General features: G+C 52.0%; 1 protein-coding gene across 6 annotated transcripts; it reads left to right on the top strand.

The window, feature by feature from the left end:
* Window positions 1–24,734, top strand: WIPF2 (WAS/WASL interacting protein family member 2). Of its 6 annotated transcripts, XM_075059706.1 has the most exons (11): window positions 1–104; window positions 572–802; window positions 4,536–4,602; window positions 12,168–12,253; window positions 14,607–14,733; window positions 15,706–15,838; window positions 16,341–16,454; window positions 17,217–17,879; window positions 19,036–19,245; window positions 20,666–20,767; window positions 21,546–24,734. In XM_075059706.1, the coding sequence occupies exons 5-11, from the start codon at window positions 14,671–14,673 to the stop codon at window positions 21,584–21,586; spliced, it is 1,326 nt and encodes a 441-aa protein (XP_074915807.1). In that variant the 5' UTR covers window positions 1–104; window positions 572–802; window positions 4,536–4,602; window positions 12,168–12,253; window positions 14,607–14,670; the 3' UTR covers window positions 21,587–24,734. The 6 variants fall into 6 exon arrangements, with proteins under 6 accessions (XP_074915807.1, XP_074915806.1, XP_032644831.1 ...); XM_075059705.1 differs by lacking the exon at window positions 572–802; XM_075059704.1 differs by lacking the exon at window positions 1–104 and having other exon boundaries at window positions 485–802.
* Window positions 24,735–25,051: the final 317 nt, after the last annotated feature.

Below are 25,051 nucleotides of genomic sequence, written 5' to 3'. Positions count from 1 at the left end.
GCCATTTTGTTTGGACGCCGCGGCTGGGGGCCGGGGAGGTTCGCTCATTTCCGGGTTGGCGGCAGGAGGAGGCCCCGGTGCGGAGCGGGCGGCGGCGGCTCCGGGTGAGGAGGGGCCCCGCGCCGCTGGGGGTTAGCGGCCATCAGTCCCCTTCGCCGCCTCTGGGGGGAGACGTGCCAGAGCCCTCAGGGCACCTGGGGGAGGGGGGGGCAGGGCCACTGAGGGGCTGGGCTTAGGGGGGTCTGGCGGCGCGGGAGGCTGGGGCTTAGGGGGGGTTCTGGGCCGGCGGGGAGGGCTGGGGCTAGGGGGGTTCTGGCCGGCGGGGGGAGGGTGACGGTGGGGCTTAGGGGGGGTTCTGGGCCGGCGGGGGAGGGGCTGGGGCTTAGGGGGGGTTCTGGGCCGGCGGGGAGAGTTGGGGGGGCCCTGGCCGGGGGGCCGCCGGCGCGGGCCGGGGGGGAGATGCGGGGTCTGGAGCCTGGGGGTGGAGATCTGGGCAGGGAGCACTTGTAGCAAGTCAGGGTGGCTCCGATTCCCTGCAGCCCAGTGGGGTCCTCCCCCCTCTCTGTTTCAGCCCTGCCTGGATGTTTCTTGCTCTTGTTAATTGCCCCAGGCTGGGGGCGGGGGATGCTCTTACCAGCTGTTCCAAGGCTCTGTATTGCCCCGAGCTAAGAGCTGCTCTGCTGCTGGTGCCTGCGGGCCCTGAGCTCAGACCCAGGCGTGCACTACTGACAGAGACAGTCTGGGGCATGGATCACCTGCCTAGCAGCCCCCTGCCGACCCCCAGACTCCCTGCATGAGGAAGGTAGGATTTCCCTTTCCAGGGAGGGGCTAGTTCCTCTTGCCTGGTCAAGGTTTGTCTCTCTCAGTGGTGTGTGGCATCCTTGCCCCTGTGGGATGCTACTTCCAGTGGACGCTGTTTGTGTCGCACTAATTGTGAAGGAGGCTGTGGCCATATCTGCATTGCCAAAGCACCTACCTCTGCTTGACAAGCTGCTTGTGCTGCCGAATCTTAAATTGCATGTTCTTCTCTGAGAAGAGACATCGAGTTCTTCCAAACTCCCTTTCCGTCTCCCAGTCATCCCCCACACCTGAATGTGTGCACCTGCCAGTGGTCTCCCGGAGTCCTCCAACGTGTGGCCACTCTCCCGTGAACGACTTGCAGGGGATATGGACAGTCAGCCAGGGGGCAGAGGATTGCCCATTCTTCATAGACTCTGGCAAGATCTTAGCCCAGGCATTTCTCCCTGCTCAGTCTGTTACCTGCCCAGCCTTTAGCCTTCTCAAAGCTATGGTTGTGTGCGGATGAGGAAGAGCAGGCAAACGAATTGCCAGCAGCATACATGAGAACTTGGCTTGCATGTGATGGGTTTGTTTCTGTTGCTGGAGTTTAAGGAAAAGGCTGCACGAGAACACCTCAGTATCATCTGTAGCCTGGAAGCTGACAAGCCAGTCGCAGCCAGGGAGCTCTCTTCTGAGCTGGGACCAGAATTGCCCAACTGGTCAGGTGCATGATGGGGTTTCTTGCTTTTCTCTTAAGTGTCAGGTTTGGCTGCAGTTAGAGGCAGGGTAACAGCTGGGGTGGACCAATAGTCTGATCCCATCTGGTAAATTGTGCTTTGCTGTGGTTCTAACTGATCATGTAATAACCTGGCTCCTGCCAGGAAATGCTCAGTAGTAATCCTTAATGTACCTCCCCCAGTCCTGCTCTGTGAGCTCAGGGGCTCTGTGCGTCCATTGTAAATCTTTGGGGTTCCCAGTGCAAAGTCCTTGTTTTAACCAAACAAATGAGAAGGCAGCTGATTATTTGTTGTTTTATCTTTCATGGCTTGAAAGAAGTTGGTGTCAGGCCAGTGTGCCATGGTAGAAGCACTGTCCTTTCTCACACCCTTGCTCTGCAGAATTAATACGGCTTATTCTTGCCCTTTATTATTCTCCTGCTTTTCCAGGCTCAGGCATCACCTGTGCAGAGGCTGTGACTCTGTCAGCTATAGACATTTGTCTGTGTGGTATCTTGGTGCCCCCAGATGATCTTCAGGGCTCCAGAACTGGAGGAGGGACTATAAATGGGCTGCGGGTTGGGGGCTGGGTATGGGAACACTATCTCTGCACAGCCTGAGTGCGTGCCAGGTGTCTTGGCATTGAATTGTCCCTTGTCACTGCAGTCTGTTGGCTTGCTTGCCTACTGTTACCTGGCTGATGGGCTCGCTCTCGCTCACTTGGCTATTCAGCCCCAGCACAAGGCTGTGCAGGGAATGTCTTGTATGGGAAGAGCCAGGTAAATGCATGTCAGGTTTGAGGTGCTCTGGCCAAATCGCAGGTGGGAGCTGGGTCTGGAACGGCAGCTGAAGTGAGAGAGGCAGCAGCAGAGCTAGGGGTGGGTAGCCCGGGACTGGATTAGGGAGTCATCAGCAAGCAGCATTCTACAGGCAGTGTGGCCTGGTGGCTAAAGCACTAGACTGTGATTCAGGAGACCTGGGTTCTACTGCTCATTCGTCTTCTGGGTGACTGGGCAAGTCACTGCCCCGCTTTGTGCCTGTTTCCTCATCTAGCAAATGGGGTGATGATACTGATCTGCTTTGTAAAGTGCCTGTGATCTGCTGATGGCACGTGCTGGATAGGAGCTAGGTGGTATTTCTGGGGCCCGTAGTGAATATTTTCCAAACCGCAGCTTGAGCTGGCTTCCAGGCTGATGCATCTGGAGTGAATCTCTCTCACAGACATTTGCTATTAATAAGCTTTGAACAATCCATCTCCGATTCAGTAGCTTTGAGGACCAAATTCATTTGGAGAGAGACAACGGCCCCTTTTGCAGCTGTTCAGGAGCCTTGGCAAGCAGTTATTTTAATGCCGCCCGATGGGATGCAATGGAAGCAGATGTGAATTGCATGTAGTGATCAGCAGATAACTGAATGCACAGCGCCTGGCACCTTGAGAGCACTTTGCAGGCATTACCATCAGCTCCTTGCAGCCAGCTGGTATCTGCATGGAAGTCACTCTTTGCTAATGCAGGCATTGTACATGGGAGATGCAAAGAGGCACCTTCAGGCTAAGGATGAAGTGAAGCTAAAGCGAGCTAGGACGGGGATGTTACAGCTTCTTCCTTGGGGTTGTGCAGGTGTCCTAGCATTGGGCTGTGTTGAGGATGGAAGCATCACAAGGGGGAGTCATTTAGAGGAACCACTGCAGAGAGCATATTTCTGCTGCTGCCCGCGGGTGAGAATGTTTGGAAAGATGCCGTGAACCCCAGTGACTTTGTCTGAGGCCCCTCGTTTAGCCGTCAGCAGCCTTGGATTCTGCATTGCCTGCTGTGGGTTCTCCCGATTTCTTTGTGGCCTGTGGCAGCCCCACTAGGAACTCCAGAGGCGCTCAGCAAAGTTGACTCCCTTTCACAGTAGTGCCTTGGCGGCTGCTGAAGCAGCCAGTGGAGTTCCAGCACAAGGTGTGAATTTGCCCGGTATCGTGCAAGAGGAGTGATTTGAACGACCTGCCTGCAGAGAACGTCTCCTGCGGTGTTGGGCTGTCGCCTGCATTAGTGTGTTAGTGCCATGGCTTATTGTGGTTGTCACACCCCTCGGGAGTGCGGCACACCCGCTAGGCTCCTCGGCTCACTCGTGGAGAGTTTATCAGAAACATTGTCAATTGGGCTCTTGCTGCAAACTGTTGAACGACATTGCAAGGTTCTGCCCAGTTGCTGCTGTGTGTGGAGCAGCTGTGATGCTCCAGATGTGCTCAGCTGTATTGCATCGCTGTGTAGGGCTCTGAAGGAGCCCAGGCCCCTCTGCACGTCAGTGAGCTATGCATTGGGTCGTGAACTGCCCAGACTGGTCCTGAACAAATACAAAGCATCCGATCCAGCAACTTCACATACGCTCAGCATGTGAGCTGCACCACAGCCGGGAAGAGAGCAAGCCCCGCGTCGGCTCTGCACACAAATTGCCCCATCTCTCCAGACATGATTTCTTTGCAGCTGGGCCATTGCTCATCAAAGCCAGACAGGCTGGCTTGATTTCCTATCTTCCCCTTTCACTGGATCCGTTTGACTTGTGTTCATAACTTGGTGCTAAATCAAGGCCCTATTCTATGTTGTAGGCCATCAAGTAATGGCAGTGTGTGAATGTCTGAAGCGCTTGCTGCTGCTTTTGCCACAGGGTATGGGAGCCAGCAAAGAGAGTCGCTGCTCGAGGGTTCAACTCCGTGATTGGATTTTCTGTTCTGACTGGATTGGGTCTTCTGTATTATCTTTGAAGCGAGGCGTGACAGTCCCCTGCATGCCAATGGAGAGCTGAGGGCGCCTGCTCCTGAGCTGGCCTCTCGCTTCCTGGCTCTCTTTGCTCACAAGCGATTCTGTCAGAGCTTTTGGTCCTCAAGTCTGTCTGACCTACTTACTTCTCGCTCTTTCAGAGGGCAAGACAGAGTCATTCTTGAAAATAAAAGTAGGCTTTTCACTGTGAAACAGACGTTGCCTGGGGGAAGATGGTCCCTAGTTAGATGTCCCACAAAAACAAACTGTTGTCTTTCCTCTTCTCACTTCACAGTGCTGTGCGGCTTGCAGTGCTTCTCGGGCGCAGTAACCACTCTTAGTACCGGAGCATTTTTACAAAGGTGAGTCTGTTTCATTGGCCCCATTTTGCAGAAGGGGAAACTGAGGCTCTTAGCGGCTGTGACTTGCCCAGGGTCACACAGACAGTGGTGGAACTGGGAATGTGATTTGGAGATGCTCTGGATGTATGGTCAGGATGAGTGAGAGGCTGCCATTGTCCTTGACAAGCAATCTTATCATCTCACCTCTGATTAGCTCTACTTCTGTTTCTCCAGAGCCTGTCCTTGGACACCAGAGCAGCAGCACCCTTGGAAATGCTTACAGCTCTGGGAGGCTATGACTTGTCTTGATGCATAAGGCAGACCAGGACTCAGCTGTGTTCCAAGTGCAGAATCTTCCTTACTGGCAATGCGTGGCCAGAACGGACCCAGGTGACTTTCGGGTCCCACTAGAAGCACCACAATGGCACAGCTGTAGCGTGGCAGCTGCACCATCGTGGCGCTGTAGCACAGACATGACAGTATCGGAAGGGGCTTTTCCATCACTGTAATAAATCCGAATGCTGTAGCTAGGTGGAGGGAAGAATTCGTCCATCAACCTAGTAGTGTCTACACACGGGCATAGGTCGGTTTAATGACACCACGCTGGGTGTGACATTTTCACAGCCCTGAGCGATGTTGTAAGCCAACCGAACTAGTGTAGACCGCTCTGGGGATGACTCTGCCAAGGGGCTGTTAGGAAAGCAGCTCTTGCAGGTGGAAGTCGTTGAGAGGGTCAGCGTTTGGTGTGGCCCCTTTCCATTTAAATGGGAGTAAATGAGGTGACCTTGGAACTCCAGAGAAAGGGGAGAACTCTGAAGGTTGTTGGCCCCAGTGTAGGTGGGCGCAGTCCATGGAGTTGTGCTGGGTCTGACTGCGTCCCTGGGTGTTAATCCAGGCCTGGCCTGCTTAGGTGTTGTGGCATCCTTGCTGAACGGGACCCGCTTGGAGAGCGCTCCTGGAGTGTTTGGTTACACCCAGTGCTTGTCTGTGCTTCCACCCCAGAGATCCCTGCCAAGTCCGCCGAGACTCCAGATGCGCCCTCGCTGTTGTGGTTTGGCTTAGTAACGGTTGACATAACACCTAGGATCTGCAGCTCCCATTGACTTCCGGGGGTGTGGGCACCTCTGCAAGGCATGCCTGGTTGGGGCCTAAATAGACACCTGAACTCTCCCCTCTCCCCCCAGTTTGAGCAGCTTAGCAGTGGTCTGACCCAAGAAACTGAAATTGGTCTCCCTTTGGCACTACTGAAATCACGTCGGGCTAACGGGCACCTCGATTCCAGCACGTGGGTCTCTTATCCTTGTGCCTACCTTGTGGGCAGCCTGCTCCCCAGCATTACCTGGGCAGTGAGAGTCAGGGTGAGGCAGTCCGTAAAGATGAGACTTAAAAAGAAAAGGTAAATTTTCCTGCTACAGCTATGGAGCCAGTGTCATCCTGATTAGTTCTGCTCTGCACCGTAGAGGCCTGTCGGGGCAGTACCTGATCCCAGTGTTTTCACTAGGGTGGGCATCCTGGGTGGCCACTGGGCTACTGTTCTGAGTGTGCTGGCTACCCATGTCCAGTGGCAGTGCGGTACCAGTGGGCCAGGCTCTTACCACACCACTGACTTTAGTCCCATCTCAGTTCTCCCTGTAGCTGTCATGTAATTGCTAGAGCAAATGCTCTTCTTTCTCTGCTCCGATCTGGCTGTCAGCGCAAAGCCTGCTTTGGCACCTAGCAGTCTGGAAAGCAGCACTGCAGGGCGGATAAAAATCCATTTTCTTATTTAAATTGGATTCTTTTGTTGAAATTATCTTTTTAAAAAATAAACCTGTTTAAAAACTGAATGTAATATAGACTATTTACTATAATAGACTAGATATGCTATCAATTTATTATATTCTCTTGAAACATTTCTCTAAAAAATAACTCTGCTGTTGTGTCTGTAATTCCAGTTACCACCCTAGCGCAGCTTGATACAAATCAGGAACAGAGTTAATTGGCCAGTCAGTAAGCAGTGAACCATTCACAACTTGGTAACATTTCACACATTCTCAGTTACTCTAGGAATTGCTTAAATAAACGTGGCTGGTTAGTGGCTCCTCCTAGGCAGCAAAGCGATGTACCAGCTCTCAGGCAAAGGCTCTATTTCATTGTAAATCAACATGTTTAACTGATTAGATCAACCAATCAGAATGTGCTTTTGTTTAGAAAATAACTGAAGTCCCAGTGGAAAAGTGGAGTTAAATCAGTCAGTGATTTAAATCCGTCCACTGGGCTGGGTACTGAGCTCTAGTCCTGGCTGTCAGTTTCACCCCCTGTGTTGACACAAGACCTGCCTTATACTCACCCAGCCCTTGCAAAACACCCGCGCCCTTGCAACTGGAGCTGTTCAAGGAGCAGGTCTTAGGCCTTCACCACAACTCCTGTTACCTTCAGTGGGAGCCTTGCCTGAGTAAGGACTGCAAGATTGTCTTAATCTAGTGGTCCCTGGTTATGCGCAGTGGCCTATGGCTAAGACATGGTATTAATAAAATGATTTGGGGACCCATGTGGACTATCCACCATGCCTGGCAGGCAAATGCTTCCCTTTACATCTTTTCCAGAGTGCACAGGTAGTGGTGGGGATTGCAGAATGCTTTGCAGGCCGGATTGCAGAGGGTGATGTTGCAGTCATGCCATTGGCAGGAGAATTGCATATTGATGCCATAAAGCACCTATATGGCTCTTCCAGCAGAAAATTGGGCTCATGTATAATGCTTTTGTGTCTTCAGAACTGTGTACAAACATTCAGCATTCGTATAAATGGCCCAATATCACTTGCAAGCTCTGAATAGATGGATGTTGCTCTTGTACATGTGCTCCTAATTGCTCATGAACTGCAGAACCGGTTAGAAGCAGCAGCGTTTTTAGCCACTTTGCTGTATGTTTTTTTTAAACCTGTTTCCTGACTGCATCTCTTCTCTCTGTGAGGTCATTCTGGCTTTGGGGCAGCTCAGGGTAACCAGACTCTCCTGGTGGAATTCCATTAAACGGTTCCCACATTATTACAGCAGGGATTGGCCATCTGTCGGAGCTACGCAAAATGACTTGCCCTGCGTGCCTGTTCCTTGCCCTGCATAGTCTGGATTATAAATTGGTTCGTCTCTGCTTGGCCTATGCCTAGGAAAACCCTGTGAATACTTGGCTGTGTCCCTGGGCCCAGGAGCTTGCTTTTGCTCGATTGCATGGAAGGACGAGAGACCTAACTCTCCCGACGCAGAAAGAGAAGTGGCCCATGCTGCCTCCCAAGGCAGTGCTCAGAGATCTCAGCCTGTGAGAGAATCCCTCCTAGAAAGTGGAGGGGGCAGAGAGGCAGGTAAACCGCATCTCCAGTCCCTTGTGGCCTACAGGAAAAACCAAAGGCTAGCAAAAGGAACGAGTTAAAGGCCCAAGAGGTCCTGGAGCAAGAAGGGCTGTGAAGGTATCTTTGAGGAGTGCTCCACAGACAGCTGGTCCATTAGTAAGTGTGGATGGTTGGGGATGACTCAAACTGGAGAACATAGAACTTATGGGAGTGAGGAAGAGCAGTCTGGACAAGCCTGAGCCTGACTGTCTGCTCTGTAACTTCATCGCCCTGCAGCCCGAGTCAGTGGAGCTGGGCCAGCCCTGTTGTTTTATAACAGTGGGGACATACGCATAGAGGGAGTCGGGAGAAGACACTGGCTGGGACTGGCCATTCTGGGGCCAGGGAAATGGTCGCCATCTGGGGCGCGAGAGGCGAACTTCTCTGCAGCACCTCGTCCAGGCATGAGGGGATTTCCTAGAGGTGAAGATGCTCTTACAGACCCTTAGCACCTTTTGAAACTGCTGTCAGCCTAGCCATTAGCATTTCCTCTGTTCCTGCGTTGCTCAGTGCTGAGGCTCATTTCATTAGACATTCTCCTTGCCTAGTAGATTCTGTTATTGCACTTAAATTCTGCTCTGAGACAATTCTCCAGTTCCTGTCCTAAGCAATACCCTTTGTTCTTTTCAATTGAGAGAGTTTAATTTATTCGAAACATACAAGCAGCTATTTGAGCTCTTAGTGGAGGGGGGTGTTAGATCGAGAGTCACTAAAGAAATGTCATTCTTATTTGAACGATTAAGCTGCTAACTTCAATCAAACATAAGGCGCTGGGGTCCTTTTTCTGCTTGCAGCATATATGGTCGGAGGTGTGGGTGGTGCAGTCAAATGCATCCCCCTTTCCCATCCCCAAATGCCTTTATGGGGTCACATTCTAAAGCCTCAGAAAGCCCTCGATTCTGCCTCTATTTCCTGTTGTCAGCAAAACGATTAGTAGAGGATTTTTAAAAATAAAATGTGGATAAGAAAAGTTCTCTTGTTAGTTTCCGTCACATGCGACCCCCATCCCTCTCTGCACCTCACGGGTTGTTCTGTGGAATGGGAGGAAGGAAGCCCCTAGCTTTCTATAGGAGATGGGGTGTTTCCTGCCTGCCAGATTGCTGTTTCCTTTGCTTCAGTTTGATGTGATGACAGGATTCCTTGATCCTGCTGACATGTTTCCTTTGCCAAATGAAGAAAATTAAGATTTCTGGAAAGCTGTTAACGGGCGGCCCAACTTGGCATCCCTCCGAAGGAGCGAAGCTCTCGCTGAGGTGCAAAGTGGGGCCTTGCTCCGCTGAGGACCCTGGAGTTTGATCCTGTGGCATCAGAAATGTTTGTTAAAAATGCACCATCAGTGCCTGTGGGTGGCTGTTAATTCATGTTGAGTGTCTGAGTCCTGCACACTGAAGCAGATGTGTCTGTCTGCACTCCGAGATGGGCCATGTGTCTGAGAAGCTCTGAAATGAGATGGCAGCTTGGTCTCTTTAAAACATTTGGTACATTTTTAAAAGCTTGACTGATCCTAAATTCTGAGATGTTTTGCAGAGTAAATTAGTTATGTAGCAACCTCCGTGCTCCTCAGAAACAGACTAGGAATGTCACACTTCAGGGTTGGGTCTGGAATATTGAGTCCAGAATCTGGAATACTTTCAAGAGGCAGAAGGAGGAAAGTGTGGAAGTGCTCTAATCTTGTGAATAGTCCAAAAGCTACTGTAGCTACATCTGGCAATCAGTCTACCATCAGGAGGATTGGAAATTCCACTCTGATCTGCAGTTCAAAGCCACTGCCCTCCCTGAGGATGAATTGTTGGCTTCATCTTGATTTGCACTTGCAAACTAGTTGTAGAAGCATTGTAACTCTAAATATAAATCTGTCACGGTACCCAAATCCCTTTGAAAGATGAGGAAGTGTGCTCATGACCTCTGAAAGGCACTACTGCATCTCCAGTGAAAAGTCGTGAGTGGATCATAAAGGATAAATACTGAATCCTGTCGAAAACAAGTTTTTCCCTTTTACAGCACATCTGGAGTTCACAAATGTCTAGAAAATGTAGACGACTTCCAGCATGGATTTGATCTGTGTAGATTTTCCAAGGCTAAGCACAGTTGGTAACTAAAATCCAATGGGCTTTTCAGCATGAAGTTTGGTTTAGTTATTCTTTAAAAGGGGGGGAGGGGAGGGGAGGGGAGGACTTGTTCTTACGCCCTATTGAAGTGCTTGCAAACAGACCACTTCTGATTTGGGTTTATTGGGCAGATAAACTAGTGGGTGAGACACAAGCTGAATTCTGAATGGCTACTACAAACGATCTCCCTCAAAGGAGGCCTGCTTGCCTTGCCATCCAAAAACCACTTGCCTCCCCCTGAGCTCTAGGCTTTGTTGGTGGCAACTGAAGAAACTGGGAAGATGCTTCCTTTGGTTTTGTGTATAAAAGACAAATTAAATGGCAAATGTCTCCTCCCCCACCCCCCCCGGTTTAGCCAAAGAACATGTCTGTGTTCTGTGTTTTTGCATGCTGCCCTGCTTTGGGTCTTTCAGATTGCTTCCACCACAAACCAGAGGCTAAACCGCCAGAGTATATGAAACCCATAAATGTTAAGATCTGTTTCCAGTTAAAAATCCTGGTTGATAAAGGACAAAGCAAAAGAAATGCTGGGAATCAGCTGTCTAAACTGCATTGTGTCAAAAGGGCCCGTTTTCCATAAGGCATAAACTTAATGTTAAGGGGCTGTAAACATTGCTGTGAGAGACTCTTTTATTATCAGCAGTGTTGACTGTCTTCATGAAGGTAACAAAAGATGTATGCGGGATTTGTTTGTTTGTGTTTTTATAAGATTCCAAGATCTAGATTACTTCAGCGTTCCTCCTCGGAGTTTTCTCCTTGTTTCTCTGGGTATAAGGTAACATGCTCCAATAGGGGCTGTGTTTTGAGCTCAGTTGATTTCAGGGGCTCTTAATTTTAAAACTGACCCTTGCTGAGGTGTTTGCAGTGTTGGTTGCAGGATATTAGAGAGACCTTTCCCAGACGAGAGGAAGAGTGCTGTGTAGCTCAAGCTTCTCCCTTCCACCAACAGAAGCTGGTCCAATAAAAAATGTTACCTCCCCCACCTTGCCAAGTAGATAATCCATAATGTGCATTAGGCCACACTCTAAAATGAAGTGACCTGTTCATTAGAAATCTAGCTCCCTTTTCTCTCCGAGCTGCTTTAGCTTAGACTTTCTGCCTTTTTTTTCTTCTAGGACAGAGCCTTTCTTTGAATGCCTGTTTCAGTACACTGGGACATCTGCTCTGGCACATGCAATGTAAAGCATTTGGGGATTAAAGTGCATCCATAAGAATTGTGTGTGAATCTTTCCCCAACCAACCCCACATTCACTCAGGTTAATTCTGGGGATTTTCCTCTCTGTTCCACTGAACGATTGCATGTCAGACTGATGAAGGTTGAGTAATGATCCCAGAGGCACAGTGAGGTCCCAGAGGTCTGAAGCAGGAGTACCTTGATTCTATCCTGGACTTTGCCAGTGACTTGCTTTGTGAGCTTAAACAAATCATGTACTCCGTTTCTGTAGAGTCTTTGTCTAGGGGGCCCATTGCAGTCGTGTCAATGTGCTGCTTCCATAGCATCTGAGCGTGGCTCATACCTGCCCGGCTGGGCAGGATGGGTGTGTGCAAGTAGACAGCTAGATAGCAACACCTTCCTTTGCATGGACTGCGATGGGGATTCCATACTTGGAGCAAGCTGCTGAACTTTGATTTCCGCTCAGCGGAGATCTGTTCCATTGCTGATAACTCCTTTCTAGTCATCTGAATGTTCCTACAGGCCACGCGTCAAGAGGCTGGGGAGCAGCTCTTCGTGGCTTTGATACTTTTAAAGAGGAAGTTGGGTGCTAGGCACGGCTTTCAGATACCTGAGAGTGAATCATAAATCTCTGTACCTGGCGCGCGTTTCCCAGCTGTTACTTCTAGCTAATTACCCCCAAGCTATTTTCGTCTTCTCTTCCAAGCTATGAAATCACAGTATTGGCCCTGTGACATCACAGTCACTTCTGTGGCAACAGGCCGTGCGAACGTCAACACGAAAGCATGAGTTCATTGCAGGAAGGAGTGAGAGCACACGTGATGCTGCTTAGGGAGCAAGCTCGTATTCAGACACGCCGACGGCAGTGAAGGCAGCGCAGACAAACCCCAGCCAAGTATGTGACGTTATTTCTCTTACCGAGAAATTTGTTCTCTTTCAGGTCTGTTCTTGTGTGAGAGTTCCCATCTGAGTGGATTTGATGTCTTACTCCGATTCGCTTGCCTCCTCCATTGTTGTGAGGACAAGGTGGGTGAGGTAGTGTCTTATTGGACCCACTTCTGTTGGTGACAGAGACAAGCTTATGAGTTTACGTGGAGCTGGGATTAGTGTCTGGAAAGTGGTGGGAAGAGTAATAGCTCTAAATGAGGTCTAGATCTTATTGAAAAGCAGGAGCTCGTCCCGAACAGAATTGCACAGCAGTGTCAGAACGAAGAGTTGCTGTCTGGAAGGGCGCTCGGGTAGCTGGATTGCGGCTCTCACTTGGTGGGCCGTGTTCAGACAAGGAGCCTGGTTATTTAAAGAGACGCTTCTAGCTGAATTTTTTTCATAGTAATGTCTCAAGTGCCACTTAATATCACTGTAAACGAAAGACTTAAAGTGACAAATATTTTTCCTCTCTATGTATTTAACAGCAGTTTGTGTAGGGCCAGTTTCACTCTTTCCCACTGTCTGTGTGGATCTTTCACACAGCAGCAAGAGTGGGAAATGTTTAGAGAGGTGGCTGTAAAACCACAAATATTGGCATGTGGGCTCTAGGGCAGGGAAAGTCCTTTACATTATTTTGAACTCTGGTGTCTCTTTAAACTAGGCAGTACATGTAAGTGGTGAGCCTAGAACCTCCCTAATTTGCTCTGACCATTCTAGGGGGAAGGGTACTTTGGGAACGACGGGATTCTGTGAATTAGCATGAAAGGAAATGCACACAGCTTAAAAAACAATGGCTTTGATAGCATCACAAAATGTACATGATTTATGTAGACAGTATGGGTTGCCTCATTAGTAAATTGTTCTATAGTTCATTTTGTAGGAATAATGAAGTCTTATTACAAGCCCTCATTGCGGCATCTGTTGCTCACTTCCCACCTCTCAAAGGTTGGCCAGGATTTATTTTCTGCATTATAAAGTTGTGGACTGGCACCATCTTGCTGTGTCATTTAACTGTCTGTTAAACTCCCTGGTTCACTTATGCTGGGATCTGGGCAAGGGATCTGAAATCTACATGCTTTAAAACACCAAAGCAAAATATTGAATTATCAGGTGTGAACACAATATGTGCTTTTAATATCTGATGGTCTCTGCCTAGGAGTATTCTGGTGTCTTTCTCTGTTGGTTCTGCTGTATAAAGTTTTCATCCTCTCTCGCTTTTTGCCTGGAGCACACGTAACTCCTGCTTTGACAAGTGAATCCTGGCATTCGTCACATTCCAATCCCATTAGCTGCTGCTGTTTGCGAGTTTTAATTTTGTAATTTCATGTTGTCAGACTAATGGCTCTGACAGGTATCGGTGTCTTGCAGGCACAAGATGGTGAATCACCAGGTGACTTTATCTGCTTCCTCCACGGAAATGTTTCATTTGTGACAGTGGATGGTTTGCGCAGGCTGTTAAATACCCAGGTTATACAAAGGCCCAACGGCAGCTGGTTGTTGTTGTGTTAGGTAACCTAGAACTCAGACGCTATTAGGAGATTTCTATATGAACAGTTCAGACAATGAAATCCGCTCCCATCAGGTGCTTTGGAGTCACTGTTAGAACACTGGGTATTGGCGCTTGTGTGGGATCTGAGCCTTTTTGAAAATCTGGCTGTTAACGCTTCCTTCTCAGGGATGGCTCAGGAGGAAGCAATTCCACACTGCTGTGACCCAGGGGTGCTGACTCCAGGTCTCTTCCATCTCGATGATGATTTACACGATAGAAGATGTAGATACATTTACGGCTTGTGGCTCCTGGCTGGGAATTCTGCAGCATTAGCGCTTGATTGATACAGACGAGCTGTAGATGTCATGGGCCTGTTACATCCCTGCGGAAGCAGCCTCCTGCTGCCGAGGAAGTGGTGTAGATTGATGGGATGTAGGCTCAAGGGAGCTGGTTTGTTCCTTTCTCAAGTGAGATGATTGGGCTAAAAATGACTTGAATTCTGGATGCTCAGAAGCTCTCACCAGTCACATGCTTCCTGAGCAAGTGCTGATCCTTCCTTGCTAGGAACTGAAAAGCGGTCCAGATACAGGGTCTGTGGTACCCCGGGGGCCTGCTGGGCTGGTCTTCCAGGTGGGATTGAACTAGTTTCCTCTTAAGGAATTTTGCCACCGATCTTGCCCCTTAAGCTAGCGGGAGGCGGCGCTCAAACTCACAGGCATTGCTCTCCTGAAGCTGGGCTGCACTGGGGCTGCTGGCGGACGTCTGCTGTGTGTAAAGCTCTGTGCGCAGGGTCGTCTGCAGTCCACCCCAGGATGCTGTGCCCTTGTGGACTCTCAGAAGGGCGGGAGCTGCTGACATGGGGTGTTCTCACTCGCACCAGTTGTCATTCCTTGCCCTGGCACTCGCAGGGTTGTGTTGCTGAAACCGCCTGCGGGTCCCTGACTGGTTCTGTCTGAATTACAGATATATGAGGGACCAAACGCTCCGCAGACACTAAGCAGACTGAGCCAGCCAGGAGTGGGAAAGGATGCCGATACCTCCTCCCCCTCCACCACCTCCTGGCCCCCCTCCGCTGCCAACCTTTCATCAGGTAAGGCCCCACTCACCCCCTCTCTCTGGGGCTAGTGGCTACTCTGCCCTTCCGCTTCCCTTCTCCTAGGGTGGCTCATCTACCTGGAGTGCTTTCTTCACAGCTGTGTTTTCTCTGGATATGCCAGTCTACCCTGGTGCATTGCTGGAGGTGTTTGCAGCAGCTTGAACTGGACTCCAGAGACTGTGTGTAACTGTGGATAAGTTACCTGACTCCTGCCCTCAGTGTCCCTGGCTGTGTGGTGGGGATGTTAAGTGCTGGAGACGTGTTTATTAATTAGGTGATCTGGCACTGTGTGGTTACGACCCACTGCTATGTCCCCTCAGCTGCACGTCACGGCATGTCACTAGCAGAACTCCTGCCGTGAGGCAGGGCATATGCAGCAGGGAGAGCTAGGAGCGTTTTGGGGCAGCGGGAAGCTGGAGCTGGTCAGAAGCAGGGGATGGGATGAGACAAGGGAACGGGGGAAGTGAAGTCACTGGTGGGCTAATGGTTTCCATCACCTGTCAGCTGGGAGTGGCGCTGCCTCCACCAAAGGCAGCGGGAGGTGCGCTGGGGAGGTCTGAGATCCTGTGATGTGCGCTGCTGCTGCTGCCGCCCCCTTCCCTCCCAAGCAGCCCAGAGGGAGAGCGAAGAATCTCAGGTGTGGGTCTTATGCCCTTTGCCCAGGCGGAGACGAGGACACTTACGTCTGGGGTAAGGGGGAGAGGACTGTAGCGCTGCTCCTCTTGGAGGGCATAGGAGGAATCTGCCTTGGTTTGGTCTGGTGTGATGCTCTGTCTGGAAGGGAGGGATTGAAACAGAGCTGCCTCCTGGCGGAAAGGACGGTGCAGTGGGGCCAGGGGCTGCAGTCAGGGTTAAAACGGGGGTCAGGGAGGGTTGGTTTGTAATCAGACTTCCAGCAAGCCTGTCTGTACCGGCAGTGCAGGGCACTGACTTGCTTTCTCTCCTTAACGTACCTCTTGTCTCCAGGCAAACAGCGAGCTCCCGAAGCTGAGCCGAGAGGAGCAGCGAGGTAGAGGAGCCCTGCTCCAGGATATCTGCAAAGGGCCCAGACTGAGAAAGGTGACGCAGGTCAATGACCGGAGCGCTCCAGTCCTGGAGAGTGAGTATCCTGGCGTTTGGGTCCAACCTGCCCTGCGGTGCCACTTAGCCCCAAAGCCTCCTGTCCCCTCTAACTGCAATTCCAGCCCCTCCCTTAGGTGCTCCTCTGAATTGCTGCATTCGTTGGGAAACTGCAGCTGCTTCGTGCTGGCCGAGTTGGTTTCTCCCCACACCTTCTCGAAGAAGCTTTTGATGCCCCATACTCCTAGGCTACAGTCCTCATTCTGTGAACGCGCACTTGCTCCTGAGCCAAGGCCTGGGGAAATGTTGGTGCCCCAGCTGCAGACGTGAGTGGCACCATTCAGTTCGTGGTCCCGGAGCTCTGGGACAGCCCATGGGGAGAGCAGAGCTGCTGATCCCCACAGACACGCCTGGTGCTGCATAATCTCTGAGGCACTTTGTACCTGGACCTGGGATGCTTCAAATCGAAGCCGCAAGAAGACAAGGGGACCCTCGGGAGGGAGGCTGCATTAGGGGCTGAGTTTGGACCCCTCTTGTTTCAGAACCCAAGGGAGGAGGCGGTGGTGGCTCCAGCTCTGTCTTGCTCCAGCCCAAAGGCAGCCTCTTCCAAGGGGGTGTCCCTAAGCTCAGACCCGTCGGAGTGAAGGACAACTCAGGTACCCAGGAAATAACTCGCTGCTGTTGCTTACCGGTCACCAGCGTTTAGCCGGGTCGCGGGTTTGAAATGCTGCTGGGGTGCAGGGTGCATCACAGCACATTGCAATGCACCAGTCCCAGTGTGCTGACATGAGGCTCTGTCATGGCCATCACAGCAGCTGCCCTCACGTAGATGCAGGATATGATTTCCCCACTCTGCCCTCACCAGGCTCTGGCACCTGATCTGGTCTCTGAAGGGCTGGGGGATTCTCACTGCATGAAACCAGGGTTACCAGGCCTGCCCAGACTGGGGAATGGTCTGAACGCAGGCCTAAGAGCCAGGTGATAATCCCAGTTTTTACAGCCATCCTGTCTGGGACTTTGGGCTCGCCAGTGCTTCCCTCTGTGCCTCAGTTTCCACATCTGTCCCATTTAAGGATAGTTTATTTCCCAGGGTGGGGTCAGGCTTCTTGTGCTTTGGGAATGGCCCTAGGTTCACGAAGTGTTAACAGAAGAATGTTACTTTGCCTTTCTTCAGTGCGTAACCCTGGCCTTCAGAAACCGCCAGGGTAATAAGGGCTGCTTGGGACAGGAGCCATCAGCTCCCTCCGGAGATCCCTGCGCTTGCCATTTCCCCTGTCCTGGCGCTCTGGTGAGCCGAGCACGCTGGCTGCAGTGTGTCCCTTCACACCAAGCTGAGCCCATCGGTCTCCCTTAACTCCAGGCCTGGCTAGGACCCTTTCACTCCCTTGACAAGTAACCCAGCTTTCTCTCTGTCGCAGACAGCTCCTCCGGCAAGCAATCGCTGCAGGTTCCTGGCTCCAGATCAGCAGCCCCGCGGCCCCCGGTGCCTGTGACCAACAGCCGACCTCACGATGACTCCGACAACAACCGGGCTTCCCCCCCCGAGCTTCCCCGGATGCAGAGACCCTCCTTGCCTGACCTTTCCCGGCCCAACAGTGCCAGCAGTACCGGCATGAAACACAGCTCGTCTGCCCCTCCGCCCCCGCCTCCAGGCCGCCGAGCCAACGCGCCCCCCGCCCCGCCTCCGATGCATGGCAGCAAAGCGCCTTCTTATAACCGGGAGAAGCCATTACCGCCAACTCCAGGACAGCGGCTCCCCGTGAGCCGGGATGGCCCCCCAGCACCGCCCCCCATCAAGCCCCCTCCTTCCCCAGTGAATGTCCGAACGGGGCCAAGTTCTCAGAACCAGTCTCTAGCTCCCCCTCCGCCCCCCTATCGGCAGCCCCCTGGCGTTCACAATGGCCCTTCCAGCCCCACCAATGAGCTGGCCCCAGAGCTGCCTCAGAGACACAACTCTTTGCATAGGAAGACCCCGGGCCCCATGAGGGGCATGGCTCCTCCTCCACCCTCTTCGGCCTCCCCGTCGCTCCAGAGTAATCGACCCCCTCCGCCGGCCCGAGACCCTCCGAGCAGGGGAGCAGGTAAGAGCCTCTCCAGCATTGGGCTAACTTGGCCCTTTAGCAACCACGCATGACGCTGCTGCTGGCTTCTGCTGCTTCGTGGTGGTGCAGCCGCGTGGCTCCCAGGGTGTGAGGAGAGAGAACGGGGGGTGTGGAACCCCCAGCATCTGCTGCGGGTAAGGGGTGTTGGTTTGTCAGCTCTCCGATGTGTGTCTCTAATGCCCGAGGAGATGTGGCCTGCGCCTGGAACTTGTCCCTTGCTTTAGAGGCCTCATCTGCAGGAGCTGCCTGGGAGACAGGCAGAGCTTCAGGGTCTGACGTCGGCCTTTCCCATAACGACTTAAGGCAACATCCTCTCTTGGGCTCGTTGCGTTCTCTCTTGGGTGTCCTCGACTTCCCCCTCGCACTTGGCTCCGCGGCCGAGCGAGCGTCGGGAAAGTGCGGCACTAGTATTTTATCTTCCTCTTGGGCTGCACCACAAGGCTGCAGTTGTACCTCGGCTGTCACCAGCTCCAACCCCCCTGGCCCTAGAATCACTCACTTGAGTCACAACTCTGGAGCTGGTGCGTTATTCTGTGTAATTAACCAAATTAGGAACAGGATCTGAAACTGTCTCGTTGGGGCACTAACTAGCAGAAAGGCTCTAGTAGATGCTTGCCAGGCCCTGATCCTGATGCGCTCAAGCCTGGTATCTTGGCCTGCACTGGAGTCTCAGCTGGCGTGTGGGGGTGGGGTGGGCCCCTGAAAATACTGGCCAGAGCCTGACAGGTGAGCTGGGATTTTGAAATGGTACCAAACAATCTTGAGTGCGGGCTGGAGGAGGGTTAGGCCTGGCATCCTGTGCCCACCTCTGGCTGCCCACTGGAGAGTTGGGCAGTCCCCTCCGTGCCCCACTGCTGGAGGCTGACTCTCTAGAGAGCACTGTGACGGGCCCAGTCCTGCCCAGGCTGGGTGGGTGGTCGAGATGATCCAGGAATGTGTCTCTGGCCCTAGCCTGCATTTGCTGGAAGCTGGCAGCAGGCGATGGGCTGGATCACTCGATGGCTGTGCTGCTCTGTTCATTCCTTCTGGAGCACCTGGGGTTGGTCGCTACCAGAGACTGGCTGCTGGGCTGGCTGGGCCATCGGTCTGACCGTTCCTGTGTCCTTATCTGTGTTGATCAGGGTTTCTATTGCAGCCCCTCCACCCCCGCCCCCACTGATGCGGAATGGTGGTCGTGAGGCTCCCCCACCCCCACCCCCCTACAGAATGCATGGGTCATCAGAGCCTCTGAGTCGAGGGAAACCTCCGCCCCCACCTACCAGGACACCGGCTGGGCCGCCCCCTCCACCTCCCCCAGTGCGAAATGGGCACAGAGATTCCATCGCCACCGTGAGATCTTTCTTGGGTGAGTAGATGTTAGACCCCAGAGAGAACCTGCCTTGGCAGTGCAGTCCAGATTCCAAACGGCCCTCTGGTTGGGGAGGTGCATGGAAAGCTGCTGTTCTTGTAGGTCCTACATAAACAAGGTGTGAGCCACTCCCTGCTGATGCCACAGGAGTTCAGGAATCTTGGTGGGTGGGCATACGACTCTGGCAGCTCGAGCTCCTGGGTCTGCCTCTGGCACAGTGCCTCTGCTGCGGCTGTGCTTCCTGTCCTTAGCAGCCAGGTGCTTTCTTCCGAGGAGTGTTACTGCAGGGCTGACCTCGCCCTCCCCCTCCTCCCTGCTATTTCTGTCCGCCTGCATTACTTCAGATGGGAATTCTGTTCCCTCCCCCCAGTGCATTCGGGCTGTCATGTCTCTCTAGCCCCGGCAGCCTGGCTTATGATACCATGTTGTGGTATAATGTTAGCTCCTTCAGAGACAAGGGAAGATACAATGGATGAATTGCAGAGTCTTGTAAAAGCTTTGGGGGTGGTGGGAAACCCTGTGTTCCCCGGCCATGGTGTCTGTGCCGGCTAGAGGGGTGGGAAACCTTCAGGAATCCCCACTCGTGCAGAGCACTGGGCTTAACTACTGAATGATAACCTGCCGGCCTTGGGCAGTGCCAGGCGTGAGACATGCCGGGGCTGGGCAAACTCCCTGAGTGTCGCTCTGGTACCGGATTTCATCGGGCTGGAGTGGTCAGATTCTGGATTCACTCCCTGGCTTGATGTCAGGGTCCCCACTCAGAAAATCTAACCATCCTCGGCTGGAACTTGAGCCTCGGGAACCATTTGGCTCCTGTCTGAATCAGGCCCAGGCCCACTGGGAACAGAGAGTGAGGAGGGAGCATGTTCCCCGTACCAGGGCCCAGCCATTCGACGAGGCTGAGGCCTGATTTCCACTCGTGCAGCGCTCCCTAATGCTTGAAAAGCGGCTTTGTGGCTAGTGCAGTGAATGGAGGGCCCCTGTCAACGGAATCATGTCTCTAACTGCATGATTAACACCCGCTGATCATGTTCCAGGTGGAAATTCAGCCCTGTGAATGGAGCCATTCTTCTTTGTCAGCCAGCGGCTGGCAGCATGGCCGGGGGAGAAATGGGAACTTACCGGGGGAGGGAAAAATTCTCCCCTGGTTCATTTATATTGACTTGCTTAGCCAGTTCTGTTTGACTCTGCTGCTCCCGTGAAGCCCGGAGCACGACCAGGGTGAGGTATGTCCATCCCCAGCTGTGCGCGCACACACAGCCCAGCAGGTGGGCAGAGACTCTCCGTGCCCCCTCCCCGCAGCAGAGCGCGTCAGTGTCACTGGCTGTGATCGGGCGTGCTGAGAACTCGGGGTGCCAGGTGACCATTTCCATTTCCTCTCAAGCTGCCTTAACTCACCCTTTCCTCTTCTTCCCAGATGACTTTGAGTCCAAATATTCCTTTCATCCCATCGAAGACTTTCCAGCTCCGGAAGAGTATAAACACTTCCAGAGAACTTACCCCAGCAAAACGAACCGAGGTAGGTGATGGACCTAGCCAGCGTGTCTTGCTGTTAAAATATCTGCGCCTGCTTGGCGGAGGATGCCCCAGCGCCTGCTCCATTAAGCCACCTGGGCGGCACGTATTGCTTCGGAGTGGGAAGCTAAAGCGACGGCCAGGCATCTCTTTCCACTGGCTGGCTGCGCAGCCTTTCTATCAGCCCTTCCCTTTCTAGGCTTCTCCAAGCCCCTAACCCCAAGTCTAACCCCAAAGGTGTCTTGATTAAACTCTTGGCCTGTGCCAGTATTGTCCCTTCTAATAGCGCCCCCCCCCAGAGACCTGCCTTCGTCAGTGCAGAGCTTCCAGGGCTCTGGCCTCCCCACCTGAGCTCCCTGGGAGCCAGCTGCTGACAGGCACTGGCTGGAGATGCAGTCCTGATCCCACTTGCTCCTGCAAAACCCTGGGACTCACGCTGGGCTCCTCCACGGCTCATTCAGCGGTGGGTAGGTCTTTGCATTCCCTGGGTGGGGGGGCCTGCACAGGCCCCAGTGGAAGCTGGAGCCGGGATGATAAGCCTGTACATCAGTGACATGTGGGTCTGTGGTTGCTGGACACAGACCCTGGGCTCTGGGAATCCCCAGGCACCTGGGGGAAGTGGCCCATGAGTGCACAGATGTGGCAGGCGTTGGCCAGGCTGGCATCCGGGAACAATACTTGAAACAGAAGCTGGCGAGGAGACCTTTGAACTGAGTGACTTTGCCAGAAAACTCCTGGGCATCCTGCCGCAGCCTAACTAACCGGGCTTCCTTGCCTTGCAGCGACCCGGGGGGCCCCGCCGCTGCCTCCCATCCCCAGGTGAAGTCCAGCTGCATTGCCTGGTTGTTCCTTGGCGAGGAGATGGACCTTCTCTCCTTTCCTTGAATGGACTCCCCCGCCCCTAGGAACCTGCATGAGAAGCTCCCAGTGTCTCGTTTTGTTTTTCCAATGATACAAGGAACAGACAAACCCAGATGAATCCCCTCTCACCTCCATCTATGCATTTCATACCTGGACTTACCTGGGTGAGTCCCTTCCTCCACTTTAGAGCTGCAGATCTGCGGGCTGCGCTGGGAGGAGGCTTCCTGCACCACTCTGCAGATCTGTGCAAAAAGACTCTCCTGGTCCACAAGGTTAATATAACGTAGGATGAACTCCAAGCCAGCGTGGGATGGCTTTGGGGCCAGAAACCAGTGTGATGCAGCCAGTACCCCCCGGTGCTCTGCGATAGGGTAGGGGTGAGGGGCATGTGGGGTGGGGTGGGGGGTCAGACTTGGAGAAGGGAGGGTAGGGAAAGGGGTGGGGGGGTCAGATTTGGAGATGGGAGCACAGGGAAAGGGGTGAGTTTTTTGTTTTTTTTTTAAAAAGTGAAATATCTAGAACACTACTGGCTGTGAACACTATGTACTGATCAGTTCAGCTAAAGCAGCGAGGTGCAGGAAGAGTTTAAACTAATGTGGTTATTTACCCAGACACACTAACTGCCATTCCCCTCGACCCCCGGATACAGCGAAGGGGGTCAGACTGTCCCACAGGAACACGGGCCCACTGGGTGGAGCAAATGCTAGCACGGGGCACGCTATGACAGTGGCTGTAACATGTAGGTGGTTTATGGGCCGTGTTCTGTCTGGGGATGCTGTCCATGGCTGCATGGCCCTTCCTCCGAGTGCATCTTTATAACAAATAGGGCACTGCTAGATTTCCCCCCGGCAGAGAATTTGACAAGACTAATCATTCCTGGGTTTTTAACCTGGTAACAGCAGCTGCAAGCGTCTCCAGCTCGCTCCCTGTTAGGAGATGGATGGTAGCTAGCAGTGTGCTCCCCTGCGGTGTGGGAGCTTGCCGCTTTGGGAGCAGTCAGCTTAATCACACTGATGGGGTCCTGCAAAACGCTGCCTCCCTTCCCGACGGGTGGCGCGGCTCTTCGTGCCCTGCTGGGTGCTCTGATTTTAATGCTGAATGACCAAATTTATAATTTTAACAGGAAGACGATAATCATAATGTTAATAAGCAAAAAATATGGAGCCCTGCTAACCAGGTTTTAATCTGTGGGGGGGAGATCAGGGGCCTCGTGTTCTGACTGTGGGTCACGTGGTTAGCGTGAAAACACTCTATTTTTCATGGGGGAATTGCCTCGTTTGGCCAGACTAGCTAATGCCTGTTCATATTCCATGGAAGGGTTTCTAATAATCCAATATCTAGGTGTTGTTTTGCCTTATACACTACTTCTGTCCTCCTGTTGGTACCAGATTGATGATTATTCTGTATATTTACTCTCTGACCGGGAGGGGTTACATTAATCATAGTTACTGATCTATTTTGTATGTTGTAAAAAGCTTGTAATATAGGATTAAGGTGGGCTTGTTGCAAGTATACTAAAATCCTCACCTTTAAACTGCTCTTTTTCTATGATGAGGGAAATGTATCCTTTTTACGTTCAAACTAGGCAGCACTCATGTTGAGGACCACTGCCCAGTTACAGGAAATGTTAGGTTTGTTTTGTTGTTTTTTGTTTTTCTGGAGGAAAAATATCTGCCCAGCTTAGCTGGTTGGAAGAGAAGTTGATGCACTGTGCATTTTTGTTTAAATAAATTTTAAAAAAGGAAAAAGTCTTTCCCTGTAATGTTCGCTCCCTGTAAGTCTTGTTCTGGAAGCAGAGGGGGTTCTTTTTAAAAGGAAAAAAAAAACCCACTAAGCTTGAAATTGCATTGAAATAAAAATAATAAAGATGCACATCTGTTCAAATTGCAACTTTTGGGCCAAAGCACTTTGCTGTTAGGTGTTTCGCATGTTGTCTTGTATGTGTTTTGTGGTACTTCCATTGCTCATCGGAGACCTAGTAGCGTTTCCGTCATCTCACGGCTATGCTGCCTGTACGCCTTGGCCATTTATCAGCCAGTGGCGAAACACAGGCTGAACCTACTTCGTAGCAATTCAGGGAGTATCCACGGTGGTTCTGCCAAACTGGGCTGTGACTCTTCAAAGCCTGCTGCTAATGGTAGATCCCTGGGAGCCCTTAAAGAAGGCGTAGACTGGTTTGGGTGGGGAAGAGGGGCAGAAGGAAGATACCACTGTATGCCAATGTGATGCTTCTTTAACTAGTCTGACCAACTTCACATCATAGGACTAGTGAGAAGAGAGAACTAGACCGAAGCTTTGCTTAACATAGCATGGGGTTTGCTTGGGTTTTTTTCTCCTGACTGCTTGAAATGGGGCCCTTGAGCCTAGGCTTTTTGTAGCAATAGACACTGCACCAACGAGGTGGTGTGTCCACCCCCCAAGAGGCAAGCGAGCAGTTTGGATGCTCCAGCTAGCGAAGCTGCGTTGTGCCCTCTTTGGGATCATAGGGATCGACTGGGAACAGAGTTCCTAACGGTTCTGTTTTTTGTAGTCTTGCATTGCACCTGGAGCAGTTCCGAAGGGCTGCAGAACGGAGAGGCTCGGTGAGTCTTCAGTGAGAGACCCATCAATGGGAAAATTCTTGGTTCATGCTTATGGTGCCTTACCTGTGTCCAGAGCATTTCAGACTCCTCTCCTTGTGCTTTGTGGACTGAAGCAATTCAGCGTGCATAGTCGCACCACTGCGATTGGTTTTTCCTTCCACCTGTTTGGTCCTATTTTAAATCCCCACTTCCTCTTGACTGCAGCGCCACTGAAGGGTTCCAGTTTCTTGAGTCTCTCCCACAGCAGTCGCTCCTCGGCATGGAAGAGCTCAAGTATTCAACGGCCTGTTGTAGAAATGTACTGGACCTGACCTGTGTGTGGAGTCCGCGCATTAGCTGGATTTTTAAAATTTATTGTATGAATTTTTTGTTACATTTTGCTGCAAGACTGTAGCCATCTCTAAAGGTTTGACTTCTCCCTGGGAGGGATGTGTACTGTAGCTCAGATTCTGGTCTGATTTTGTATGCTTCTTCGTGTCTCTCCTACATGCAATTCTTTCAACCTCACTATTAAAATAATAATCCCAATGCTCTGTTGTGCTTTGGATTCTTGCCGTGTGGCGCTGTTTGAGGACCTGAGGAGCTGCTGGCCCCGCTCTCTCATCTCCCAGTGGAAACAATAGCTAGATGGAGGAATCACTTGTGCCAGGTCATTTCACTTGCCTGGGTTTTCACAGCCCACATCTGTAAAATGGGGTGACCCAGACCTGCCTTTCCTGAAGCGCTCTGAGCTGTTTCCTTGTAGCTCACTAGCTAAGTGCCAAGTATCGTGTCTGGCTCTGTGCATCTCCTCAGCTAGTGTCAGAAAGGCAGCCGTGACCTCGGATTTGGAGTGCCTGGTCTGA

This window comes from Chelonoidis abingdonii, chromosome 21 (genome assembly GCF_003597395.2).
Source record: "Chelonoidis abingdonii isolate Lonesome George chromosome 21, CheloAbing_2.0, whole genome shotgun sequence".
NCBI classification, from domain to species: Eukaryota; Metazoa; Chordata; order Testudines; family Testudinidae; genus Chelonoidis; species Chelonoidis abingdonii.
This window is presented reverse-complemented; position numbering and strand designations above follow the sequence as displayed.

Excerpts from the sequence above, each read along its gene's own strand:
- WIPF2 (XM_032788942.2), top strand. The coding sequence starts at position 14,671 with ATGCCGATACCTCCTCCCCCTCCACCACCTCCTGGCCCCCCTCCGCTG. Across the intron at positions 17,880-19,035 it reads CCCTCCGAGCAGGGGAGCAG|CCCCTCCACCCCCGCCCCCA; the intron begins GTAAGAGCCTCT and ends TTTCTATTGCAG. Across the intron at positions 20,768-21,545 it reads CCCCAGCAAAACGAACCGAG|CGACCCGGGGGGCCCCGCCG; the intron begins GTAGGTGATGGA and ends CTTGCCTTGCAG.